Raw genomic sequence first — 13,882 nt, 5'->3', positions numbered from 1 at the left:
TAAGCGATATGAATTCACAAATATAGTAAAGGAGTTAAAATGAAAAATTCTGTGAAAACATTTGTTGAAATTTTTAATTCAACTAACACAGCAATCTAGAAAAGAGAATGGTACGAAGAATTGTGTTAATATATTTGAAACAGAAGAGCAAGAGTTCACATTTTAATTAAGGTGACACAAAAACAATTGAAAGATATTTGTATACACCAGTAATTAATTGCATATGAAAATACATACAACATTTCAAAATCATTATTTTAACAAGATTTGTTTGTGAAACACAATGTCCCCCTATATGACGTTTGACCTTGTAGGATGACCTTGACCTTGTGAAGGATGACCTTGACCTTGACCTTTCACCAATCAAAATGTGCAGCTCTATGAGATACACATGCATGCCAAATATCAAGTTGCTATCTTCAATATTGCAAAAGTATTCATAAAATAAGCGATTTCGGCCACATATATTTGAGCTCTGACCTTGAAGGATGACCTTGACCTTGACCTTTCACCACTCAAAATGTGCAGCTCCATGAGATGCACATCCATGCCAAATATCAAGTTGCTATCTTCAATTTTGCAAAAGTATTTATAAAATAAGCGATTTGGGCCACATATATTTGACCTCTTACCTTGAAGGTTGACCTTGACCTTTCACCACTCAAAATGTGCAGCTCCATGAGATACACATGCATGCCAAATATCAAGTTGCTATCTTCAATATTGCAAAAGTATTCATAAAATGAGCGATTTTGGCCAAATATATTTGACCTCTGACCTTGAAGGATGACCTTGACCTTGACCTTTTACCACTCAAAATGTGCAGCTTCATGAGATACACATGCATGCCAAATATGAAGTTGCTATCTTCAATGAAGCAAAAGTTATTGCAAAATGTTAAAGTTGGCGCAAACAGACAGACAGACCAACGGACCAACAGACCAACAGACAGACAGGGCAAAAACAATATGTCCCCCACTACTATAGTGGGGGACATAAAAATTTGATTGTTGTTACTAGAAATTAGGTTTAGTTTCAAAACCATAACACACTTCTTAGTGTTCACTGATAATGTGCATTAAACACTATTTCATCATTAGATGAAGTAAATTCTTATTCAGTGGCCAAATCAAACTCCACAAAATGAAGGTGCCATTAGCTGTTATACACCCAGTAATTAAGTATCACAAGATTCAACAACCGGCAACACTATAGTTACCTTTCCGTGCCAATCACCTCAAGGCAAACTAATAAAATGATTATTTTATTGTCTTAAACAGTAAAACCCCAACAGGTTTAAGCAACAAAACTGCATCAAATGAATCTCATGATTTTGCAGAAAAATAGTGTCAAACCAAAACAGTATTAAACCAAAATAATTATTTATATGAGGGTGTACATGTATATTGATAATTACAATTATGATGATGTTATAAATTAATAAGATATTCTTAGTGTGTGGATGAAGTTTTCGATATTATAAAGAAATTTTTTATGATGATTAGTTTTCGATATTATAAAGAAATTTTTTATGATGATTATGATGATGATGATTAGCAGATGAATACTCAAATTCTATGAAATGTAAGACTAGAAAAGAAAACACACAACCATATAGCAAGTTAGCAGAAATCTACCTAGCTAAAGTCAGTATGGTACATACTTTTACTTCACAATGGACATGTATCATTGCCTACAGTACAACATTCATATCTTGAAACATAAATAACTTACATCATAAAAGTAAAATTAAATATATGCATCTCATTCATTAACTTACATTACATGTGTCATAGAGGTACATACACATTCAAACACATTAATTAATTATCACTCCTGTATACATGAATGTATAATGAGTCCTAAATTCAACTGAGGACGTTTGGGTGTAATTTGCTCCAAGGTTTGACTCCAAGACTTCCTAAATAATAGCCATGGAAGTGCCAAAATAGGCATAATACAGGGAAATGTTGATATAGGACTGACATTAAACAAACCTTAAATGTATACTTAAAATTTTAAGTCTAAAAAGGTCAAGACTTGAAACGCTCACTGTAAAAACTTGCAACATCAGAACTGAGGAAGTTAAGACTTCAAGTTTTTAAAGTAACCCTGATTGCAAATGTGTGCTGCCAAAAAGTATTTATGTGAACAAACACGAACAACAGTTGAATACCACAGAATAATACAAACATGACAAACTGAAGAAATGTCAGTGCAGTAAATACCAGGCAATTCATCTAAAATCAGAACATTATTATAATACATTATTGAAGAATATATTATTTACATTTATTTGGAAATAGATTGACAAACAATTTTATACAAAATTGACTCAATAATAGATAACTTATAAATATACTAGTTCATCACAAAGAACCACATCAGATAACAATAAACATAGATATAAAGACTTTTTTTACAATGCATACCTGCGTACTGTCTGGACTTGCGTTTGACCTGCTCTGCGAGCTCCTGGTTGATGCCAAGGAGCAGTGCCCTTTGTTGTTTCTGCTGCTGGACCCGCTCGTGTACCTCGCCTGCCACCCGGCTCACGTCCGGCTGGGACAGGGAGTGAACGCTGAAAACAGACAGCGCTCAGGGTAAGGAGGAGAAGGGTTTTTTAATTTTCTACAGAATTTTTGTCAAGGCTGTCAGTTGACGTACATATACTTTTCTAGAGTCAGCTTGTTTACCCAGTACTAGTTGCACTTTACAGTATGACAGTCACTGACAAGTACACTACATGAAGACGTAGGGGGAGATTGGTCGTTAACATAATTTCATAACCTCAATCACCACAGAAGCTATGTAGCTGGGTCGGGTATAAGACAGCCTTACCACATGCTGGTTGAGAGATGGGGCCGGGTGCAAGACTGGCGCTAACAGAATGGGGCATGAAAGACAATTTCAGCAGACACAACTATATCACAGGTGTAAGGGAAATAAAACAAGGTCATCACATCGTCATTATATGGTTTTGTGCAAATCTGATGTATAAACTAAACATTTATGATAGATTCACGCAGGATAAATGCAGTTATGAAACAATGGCTTTCCCCAACCAAGCAAATTTATTGAAATGACAGCCGCTGCCAAATAAACATTGTTTATGGAACAGTGCAAATCCCATGATACAGTAGAATTATTCAGTGTATGGTCACAATTAATAGGTAATAATGAAGTGTAGGGTAATTGTTTTTATGAATTAGTTAAGAAAGTGCAGGGTTATGGTTCTTGTGCATGGCACATCTTCCCATTGATTTTGCACACCCATGAAGTTTCATGTTGAAATGTTGTATCATATCTGAAATATAGCCCTGAAAAGTTCCATCATACATAAACAACTAATGGCAATAACTTAAGAAAGTGAAGGGATACGGTTCTACAGTATGGCACTTGTCTTTATATCAATTCACCCATGAAATTTCATGTTGAAATCTTGCATGGTACCTGAGATATAGCCCTGAAAAAATTCATCATACACCAAAAAGGGCAATAACTCTTACTAACCCTTTACCACTTAAATATGTATTTTGACGCATTTGTAGTCCCTCAGAAAGTTGTATTTAATTAAAGACCTTTTTACTAATTCAAATTTTAAAGGCTTCACTTCCAACCCTTACATACTGATGAGCAGCAAACAGCATCAAACCTGAACAGACTGTGTGTTACTCACAGACTCGTCTGGTTGTTTGCTGTTTGCACATTGCCATTTTCACTTTGCTTCTGAGTGGGAAAGGGTTAAAGAAAGTGGTTATGGTTCTTGTGCATGGCACTTCTCCTTATTGATACACCTATGAAGTTTCATGTTGATATCTTATATAGTTTCTGAGATATAACCTTGAGACAGATGGACTGATGGACAGAAAGGACCAATTTTACATCCCTCGGCATTTGGCGGGGGAAAAAAGCACACAGGAACAGAAACATCTTTCCAATGTGAATAACACACAAATAACACTTATTTTCCTTGAAAAATTAACTTTCAGGATAGTGATTTAAAGTTGTGGAAAAGATGAAAGATCGGTGTAAAATATTAATTTATTGTTCTAGAGTTTCTACCTTAACTGCATTAAATAAATTTTGACTAATATTACTGCACATATTTCCATCAATACAATACCGGTATAACAACATTGTAATAAACATAATAAATAAAGAAACTAGTGTGGTTGAAAAGAAATAACAAGTGAAATTTATAAAATACCACATTGAATTGTAATGCATAAAAGAGCCTTACATTTAGTTAAAAAACAACATAGTCATAATGGCTGTTCAGCACTCACCCAAGTTCATTGAAAAATTGTTAAAGACTTGACCTGGTGCTCTAGATTTCACACCGCTTGACCACAATTAATTATTCATATTATCAAGATAAAAATTCTGACCAAATAACATAAAGATTGAGTGATAAATTCGGCTTCAACAGCGGTAACAATTCTTTTCTAAAATTTAACCAGGTGACCTCGTTTTTTATGGCATTGACGCAAAGTCAAACTCAGCCTAGGTATGAAAACACATTCAGATTGACTCATATATGTTTCCTCTAAAGAAGTTAAGGTTTTCAAAGATTTGAAATGGTGTTGGACACAAGTGACCAGATTCAAAGAGCCCAGATATTGTCAACATAAACATTAGAACATGCTTTATCAAGATTGAGTCATAAATGTGGCTTCTAGAGTGATAACAAGGTTTATATATTAATTAAGCTGGTGACCTAGCTTTTGGACCAGATATGAACTGGCCTCTATAAAATGAAGATAAATATTCCGACCCTTTTCATTATAATAGAGTCATTAGTAAGGCATCTAGAGTGATAACAAGGTTTTTACCTGGTTACCTCTTTTTTTTAAGCAGGTGAATCAAAGATTCAAACAAGCCTAGATATTGTCAAGATTATTACATTCTGACCAAGTTACAACAAGATTGGACAAAACGTGTTACTCAAGCGAGGTAACAAGCTAAAGGTTGCTGATGCATGATACACGATAAATGATGCACAATGACAGACACCGGACACAGGCTGACCACAATAGCTCATCATGAGCACTTAGTGCACAGATTAGTTAAAAATGAAAAATAAATAAATATATAATGTTATCCATTTTAAAATAACAAAAAACACAAGCTAAAAAGCCTGATAGCTCTTAACTAGAGAGCCAACATTTGACACCATAATCCCTGCTTTTCCTAATTTGCATCAAAGTTAACAAGGTTATCAACATTAGTACCATGTCCATCTCATATCCAATACGGTCATGCAACTTTTAATTCTTCAATCATACAATAGACTGCCCCAGTTGGAAACAATTCTAGTGAATACATGTAGCCATATGTATATATAACTCTTTTTGATATAATATTTTCTTTTTACATCTTGCATATAAAAAGCTTGCTAACTGAAAGCCACACAATAACTGGTTAGTGAATGACACACCCACACATGTACATGAACTATGTCAACAACATGATTTTTGTTAACATTGAATCATCTGATGACAAGAATAAGTGATTTATGCACAGCAGACTGTGGTAAAAAACAGCTAATATGTTCAGTGATATTCTTACAATTACATTACCTAACAGCTGCTGATCAAACGCAATCAATATAATGTAGAACAGTAAAAAAATATTTATATTTTATATATTGAAGTTGATGTTTTTGTATCACAAAACAACAGTTTCTGTATTTAATAAGAACTACAACGTTAAGCATTTATAACTACAACTTTAAGCATTTCCACAATAAAGCTGAATTTTGATCAAATAATCTGCTCTTGTAACCCATGTTTCATTCCCTGATCATTAAATATTGCAATCAACTCATAAATATTCGTGAACATACTAATTGTTCATTAACAGGTGGCCAATTGAAGTAATTGTATTGTGAAAATGTTAATAGCGCTGAATTTTATTCTTAAATAATGAAACAACGACATTTTTTGGTGCTAACAGTAACAGGGTGCAGGATCCCGTAACTTTGTGGGGTTCACAATATTACGTTAATTGTTGTAAACAAGCAAGGTTCTTCTTCAAATAACTTTTTTTTAAGTTAATTTTTTGTAAGAATTTCACCTAGCGCATAAGAGACAGTTTTTAATGCTGCTTATGGCAATGTGAAAAGCATCTAAATTACTGTATTTAATAAGCCTGTGTTCTTGGCCAAAATTATGTAACGCATTCATTTACATGGTTACGTTTCATGCAACGTGAAATTTTGGCACCGAATTCAGACCCATTCAATGATTTATTTTTTAATATTAAAGGGGCCTTTTCACAGATTTTGGCATATTTTGAAGTTTGTCATTACTGGTAAATGCTTTAAATTGATAAATGTAAACATTGGATCTAAGAAGCTCCAGTAAAAAATCAAGAATAAAATAAAGAAATAAAAAAAGTAAACCTCAGCAGGGCTCGAACCAGTGACCCCTGGAGTCCTGGAGTAAAAACCAATTAGACCGCTCAACCATCCTGCTGAATATGTATGACGGACATATTTTATACTTTATAATAGCAATCTTCGTAGTTTCACAAAATTATAATTTTCAGGTTTTTAAATCATCAAAAGATGAATCAAATGTATATTAGATCATGGTAAATGTTTAGTTTTTCTGTTTCCTCACAAATATCATAACTAAAACGAAAATTTGGGAATGTGAAACAACTTTTTTCATTTTTGTCAATTTGCCAAAGCGTGAAAAGGCCACTTTAAGATATGGTTCACAGTGCAAGAAAACCTGTCTTTTATGCAGAGATTTTTGCAACTGCTTTTCAATAACTTGAAATACAGTGCCATTTTAACAAAGATGAAATCGAAAACGCCTTAAAGTTTATGCAAATTAGGAATAATTTTCCATCCGTTCATACATCTATGTAATAAAATAAAAAAGGTATTAAATTCTTAATTGAAATATTTGTATTTTGCAACTCATGGTTTGAATTTTGTGTTAATGAATTTTAAATCTTCCCTGTCAATTTTATTTTTTAGTTGAATTATACACGATGATGTAATTAGAGCCAAAAAAACGTGTCATGCGCATAAACAAGATTGTAACTTGATCTTTGTATTAAGCAAGTTTAAAACCTTTTCTCATAAATATGTTTAACACTGAATATTTTTGCAGTACATGCAGTTCAACACACCCACTTGTCTTATGTTTAAATGTAGGAATGCATGTGATCAAAATGTTTAAACATAAACACAACACACCAATAAAAACAGACAAACAACAACCACCAATATTACCTACATATACAAGCAAACTGACAGTGACCCTAGACACAGTGTGTTACATCCAATATATTGAAAACTGTTGTAAGATAGCATCTATAGGATTCATACATGCGATACATTTTCAGACCAATTCCGTGACATTGAGCTCAATTTTCCGGGACTTTTGCCGATTTTCCAGGGCATGTATGCATATAGCGATATATATAGACATATATGCATTTTTGATACGCATTTTTTTCACATCGTAAATTACTAAGTTCGAAAGACTATCCAAAATACACAAGATCTATTAACATCAAATTCAACATTACTTCTTCTGTTACTAGATACCAGCCACGTGTTTTTCATGGTAAAAAGAGCACCAAATTACCTTTGGTGTACATGTCACATATCTGCAGGAAACACGTGTGCGTATCCACGGCCGCATAAAAACTTTGTAGAGCATTTGTTACTATTTAAAGATGTGATGAAATAACGTCCAATCGGGGCAGGTTTTTTCCACTGAACACACGTAAATCTCCTGACATGATGTTCAATTTTTTATACAACACAAAATACACCCACACTTTCCATGCGACGTTCTACATGTCTGCATAATTTTCGCGCGCTTATTATTGAGAGAAAGGATAAAGCTCTGTTTATCTGATGCTAGAATTTGTTAATGTTGCATAAGCATTAACATTCAGAAGCGTGTTTCGGATTACAAATTGAATAATGCTCATTTTAGAATCAAACAAAATATTTACAGCACGTATACGGTATGAAAATTACGTCACTTGTTGTCTGCATGATCTTACTGCAGGTACACTGCTTACGAGTGTTGTTGCTCATTCAAAGAGTGCGCCAACAAACTGCCATAAAATCAGTATATTAAAGAAAATTAACAACCAAATTAAACAATGCCGCCTTTTCATTTTGACTGCGAACGTGAGACAATCAATATGATGACAGAACCCCTGTTAATTGATTGATTTTGACACGTAGCGTAGTCACCTTTTCGGGTAGGCATTGCCATAGAGACGCTGCTGATTAGTGGGAACACAGTGATTCGAGGTGCATTTAAGCCTAAGATAAGGTATATATGGATTTAGTAAAATCCGGGACATTTGACAGATTTTTGGGACTGCGGGACGCGTTCTTCATTTCAGGGACAATCCCGGACAATCTGGGACATATGGCGTGTATGGTGTTTCCGATTACAAATTGAATAATGCTCATTTGAGAATCGAACAAAATATTAACAGTTGTGCGTTATTAATTCAACAAACTGCCATAAAATCACACGCTTATGAAAATTACGTCACTTGTCGTCTGCATGATCTTACTGCAGGTACACTGCTTACGAGTGTTGTCGCTCAATCATAGCATTCATTGCATGCGCCAATAAACTGCCATAAAATTGTTATATTAAAGACAATTAACAACCACAAACAATGCCGCCTTTTCAATTTGACTGCGAACGTGAGACAATCTATATGATGACAGGACCCCTGTTAATTTATCTACTTTGACACGTAGCTAGTCCCCTATTTGGGTAAGCATTGCCATAGAGACGCTGCAGATTAGTGGGAACACAGTGATTCGAGGTGCAGTTAAGCCTAAGATAAGGTATTAATGGATTTAGTAAAATCCGGGACATTTGACAGATTTCCGGGATTGCGGGACGTGTTCTTCCTTTCCGGGACAATCCCGGACAATCTGGGACATATGGCATGTATGATGATTTAAGATTGAAAGTAACAAGTCCTTTAATCATCAAGATCACCATTTCTTTTTGTTTTGGTAACACTCAGGCAGCAGTGGTCAGAATTTCCTAAGCCTAAAAGGTGTGTCAAAGTTATGTTGCGTATATCTTAGTAAAAAGCAAGCTTTAATGTACATGCTATAAATTAATGAGGGCTTCTGGATATGTCTTCAGTCTGTTTTACTTCCTCAATATATACTATATTTCATTTAATATTTTGGGCATTTTCTTCAACAGTGTTGTGTCAATTAATACATTAAAACAAATTAATATATATGGATTTATACAAATAGAACAAATATTGGTAATTTGAGTGAGAAAACACATGTTTATAGCTAAGGGGAGGGTAAAAGTTTGCTTAGTAAAAATAATGTGAAACAATTAACATACTTTGACAGATTTAGTAATACATGTTGCACACTGATTTATGAAGTATGATTATCAATTGAAATGTTTGTCTTACAATGTTCAACTTATTTGCTGATAAAAAAAACTTCTTTGATATGCGTAAAAAGATACTAGAAGTGGTTTAAATATCTTTTCACTGATAAAATATTGATGCAATATTGATTTTCTTTTTTGACTGATCCAGAGTATGCAAATAATTTGTATGTAAATATGCCTCCATATTAGTTTGTTTTCGGAGTTAAATTCTTATTGCCAATTACCAACAATGCAGTTATTGTTTTCAAAGAAATAAGATCTTGGAAATGTCATCAAAATGGCAACACAATTGAGAAGAAAGTTTTTGAGTAAATGTAAACATTTTAAATGATTTGCTTAAGTTGCTTGGCCTTAATATTTACCCATTTAAGCCTAGTGGACTCTCCCATCCTTTTAAATTGGATCAATTTATTGCCAAAATTAGGGATTTCTAGTATTCTTATTTCTAAATTTAGAATATTTCTTACAGAAAATCCTTTTAGCAAACAGCGCAGACCCTGATGAGACGCCGCATCATACGGCATCTCATCTGGGTCTACGCTGTTTGCCAAGGCCTTCTTTTCTAGACGCTAGGCATAAATGGGTTAAAAGAGATCAAGTGTGTTGTCTTTATAAATGTGATGTTAGACAAGTTAACATAGCATTTATTTTGTAATACCTGAAACGATTCTAGTTCTTTGAAGAGCATCTGTAAGTAGTTACGTGTTAATGTGTTACAAATTTTGCCTTCGTTTTTTTCGTTTTTAAATTACATTTAGAAGTTGTGAATGAACTTCCATAACAGCTCATCTCATACACACGTTCAAGGCATGCTACAATTGTTTTAAGGCAGCTTATTATGCTCAAGTTCCATTCATCTTATAGCATTACAGATATAATAACTATTTCTTCAGTAAAAATCTAAACTGGACATAACATCAGCAAGTGGTTAGTAATTGAAAATACATTAATCCAAACACCATCAAACAGCTTAAGCCAATCTGGCCATGATTAAAGCTCATTTACAAACTGTATTTTTTGCCTCATGGAAAGATTGGAGTTAATAGTTCATAACAAAACTGTACAGCCAAGAATGTATCATGTGTATAGAACAACACAGGCTGCAGTGAGAAGAGCTCATGTCTGTTTGCGTGTCACCCTTGACCCTGGTTACTATAGCAACAGAACAACACTTACCAATTGCTACACAGTATAGGAAAGGAAGATAAATATACATAAGTATTACATCTCACAAGTAATGTTTGTTGAATATATACGCAAATGTTAGTGGATGGATCAACTGCCATTACAGCAATTGAAGAAACATGTAATTCACACTTACAGTTTGTAGGTTGTTACTGACATTCAAAAATTGTTACTTAGTTTTACACACCATCAATCATGACAACACTCTTTAAAAACATAGTACACATTTGTCAGAAGAATATGGTATTTTGGTTAGAATTAGCTATTTTATGAGAGAAAAGAATTACGGCCAGGCTTTAGATGACAGAATGATTAATCAGGGTGCAGAATCAACCAAGTTTTCAGGGGTTTAAGCACGGGTTGGACAGAATGTAATCACACCATTAAGAACTTTATTTTTGCAAATATCTCAAGTTATTGAAATACATTTGCAAAAATCTTTAGTGCATACAAGAATGTTTTTCTTGCAGTTTGTCCCGAAGTCTTAAGGTATAAGAACAAACCCTTGAATATTTCATGTTCTTTGAAACATAACCATGTAGCACAAATTGAACTTTGAGCAAGAACACAGGCTAATTAAATTTAGTTATTCTGATGTATTTCACATTGCCACAAGCAGTGTAACCTGTCTGTTATGCACTAGTTGAAATTCTTAAGAAAACTTGTTAAAAATGTTATTTGAAATAAAGCACTCAAACGTCGTGTTTAAACCCCACAGTCTGGTGATTCTGCACCCTGCTAATGATAGATGGTTCTTAAATGTAACGTTCAAACATGAAAAACTGTTTTTGCATAGTTAGTTGACAATTTGATGTAGCAACATAACACATTGTCCATTGTCTCTACCACAAGCCCTTCAATTAATCCCAACCATGCACATCTTGTCAGTTATCATCATCACACCAATCTGGATTAACAAACTTTTGATAATCATTTAAAGATGATTAATAATTTTTATTTTTAATTCCTTATCAGGCATCCACTCTTAGGGTAACAATGTTAACAACAACAACAATGAAGCTGTTTCCATGGGCACAAACAGCACGATGAATGATGCACCAACAAAACTGTGGCACGTATTATAACAATGCTAGCATTCCAGACCATTCTACAACTGACATAACAATGCAAGCCAATCAATTAGAAACTGGACTCTAGTTATAAATACTCAATGATTAAAATAAAAGTCCTTGATGAATTGATTAACATGAAAAAAGGTTGGATTATTGGTTTTATTAAGTGAGAATTAATGTTACTTGAAAACAATAGTTGAGTCATCATTATTATTCAGAATCTAATATTTATATTGAAATAACAGACTGAAGCAAAGGTCTGACGGCAATGTTACATAGAGGTACAATGTACATGAGCCCAGTGTACAAACGATGAGCGTACTTCACGATGCACATTATGTTTACACGTCATATCAGATGGCATGCCTCACTTACCTTCAAGTGCGGATATTGGTAACGACTTCCAAGAAAAGGCAGGACAAGAGGCAAGTTAAACACAAAAGCATTCATGCTTTCAATGTGAATTAAATGTCATTTAAATTTTGAATGCTACAAATTATAACCAATCGAAGTTATCAAGTGTATTTCATTATAACCATACTAATGTAATTATTAGAGAAATGGCATTCAAATGTTTTCTTTAAAATATCACAAAACCTTCAGTATCGTATTTTGTTTTAATTATTATTTCATTATCCTTAAAATTTGATTACTGTTTGCATTATTATTATGAATATAGAAGCATTTTCTGTCAAAATTTTTTTTTGCTCAAACCCAAAAACTTAAGCCATGCTACCAAACATGTACACTAGATAAAAGACAACAAGCTAAATAACTAGAGAAATGCATTAAAATGAATTGCAACATACAGGTCAGAAAATAACAGAGCCTTAACCTGGACAAAAATTAGTCTTAATGCTTTTTTGTATTGTTTGTTCTGCCTTAACTCTTTCAGTGCTGGAACCAAATTTTGAAGGCCTTTGCAAACAGTTTGGATCCGGATGAGATGCCACAGAACATGGCGTCTCATCAGGATCCAAACAGTTTGCTATTCTGATAGTATTCTTTGAAAATACTCAAAGAAAATGCTAATTTTAGAAATTCAGCAGACGACATTTTAGCAGACTACAAATTTCCCAGCATGCAAATGGTTAAAGAATCATTAAAGCAGGAAGTTCTGTCCCTGATAAACCTGTTTGTAATGCAAAGGCTAATCTGGGACAGTTTACCCACACGCATTAAGTCCATTGTAACCGGATCAAGGCTTTAACAGAAGTTTTGGCCAGACAGGTAAGGGAACACTTCAGAAAGTTCAGAATGCAACCATTACATGCAGATCCAACAATCATGCTTGTTGGAAAGTATAAGGGACAAAAATCATAAAGATAATTGAAAAACTTAGGTAAATTGAGTATCTACATTTAGAATGCAACAATTTATAAATTGAGTATCTACATTTAGAATGCAACAATTTATTGTTTTCTGTTTATTTATTTTTAAATAATGGTTTACATGTTTTTATTCCTACCTCTGTTGTGTTAAAATCCTTTTGATTTTGTCAGCTTTCTCGCGACGTTTTACTTTCTCTTCTTCTGTTACGCTTTCATCGTCTGAGTCTGGAATGTATCGCTCCGGGATTTCTACCTTTGCCGGACGAAACAACTGAAAAAGAACCAAGGTGAATGAAAAAGGCAGTAAAAAGACATTTATCAATTAACTAACAAATGTACTAAATGAAATTTCTTATTGGCAAGAGTTAATAAAACCCAATGTCAACATTACAAAATGCCACATAATCTGTAATAATGTGCATGGCAGACTGGATTTCAGAAAGTTACAGTTATCGGTACATACGACTTCTCTGTCGATTGTTCGCTCATCAAACATGTCAGCCTTTGTGGTGGAGCTTTTCACAATGTCTGGCACGTCCAGCTGATGAAAGCACACAGGTATGTGGTGAACACCAAACATTAAACTCAACTTAACTCCCAAAAGCAGGACATTATAGCAAGAAAGAATTGTATCTGATATAAGACAAAATAAGTATATGCATTTCCTTCACACTTAGCGTTCAGTTGCCTGATATAAAGATCTGGCAAGAGCTGTTACTGTATCAAATAATGTATTCTTTAATGGATATTAAAACTTACTGACCCTTAATTCATTACCAACTGATGTTGTTAGTAAGTCTTTTTGTTTATAAAGAGTCCTTTTAGTTTCCAAACAAATTTGTAAACTGGAACTTGTTATACTCAGCAT

The 13,882-nt window shown here is 33.8% G+C and overlaps 1 protein-coding gene across 1 annotated transcript in view; it reads right to left on the bottom strand.

Annotated features, from left to right (window-relative positions):
- The window catches only part of LOC127852969 (uncharacterized), a 37,118-nt gene that overhangs the window by 3,182 nt on the left and 20,054 nt on the right, over positions 1-13,882 (bottom strand). Inside the window, exons 14-16 of the mRNA XM_052387067.1 lie at positions 13,478-13,555; positions 13,152-13,285; positions 2,433-2,581 (exon numbers count right to left, since the gene is read on the bottom strand). Coding sequence (XP_052243027.1) covers positions 2,433-2,581; positions 13,152-13,285; positions 13,478-13,555 — 361 coding nt within the window. The remainder of the gene's footprint in view (positions 1-2,432; positions 2,582-13,151; positions 13,286-13,477; positions 13,556-13,882) is intronic.

Source organism: Dreissena polymorpha, chromosome 12 (genome assembly GCF_020536995.1).
Source record: "Dreissena polymorpha isolate Duluth1 chromosome 12, UMN_Dpol_1.0, whole genome shotgun sequence".
Lineage (NCBI taxonomy): Eukaryota > Metazoa > Mollusca > Bivalvia > Myida > Dreissenidae > Dreissena > Dreissena polymorpha.
Note: the sequence above shows the minus strand (reverse complement) of the source record. Positions and strands in the feature narration are given on the sequence as shown.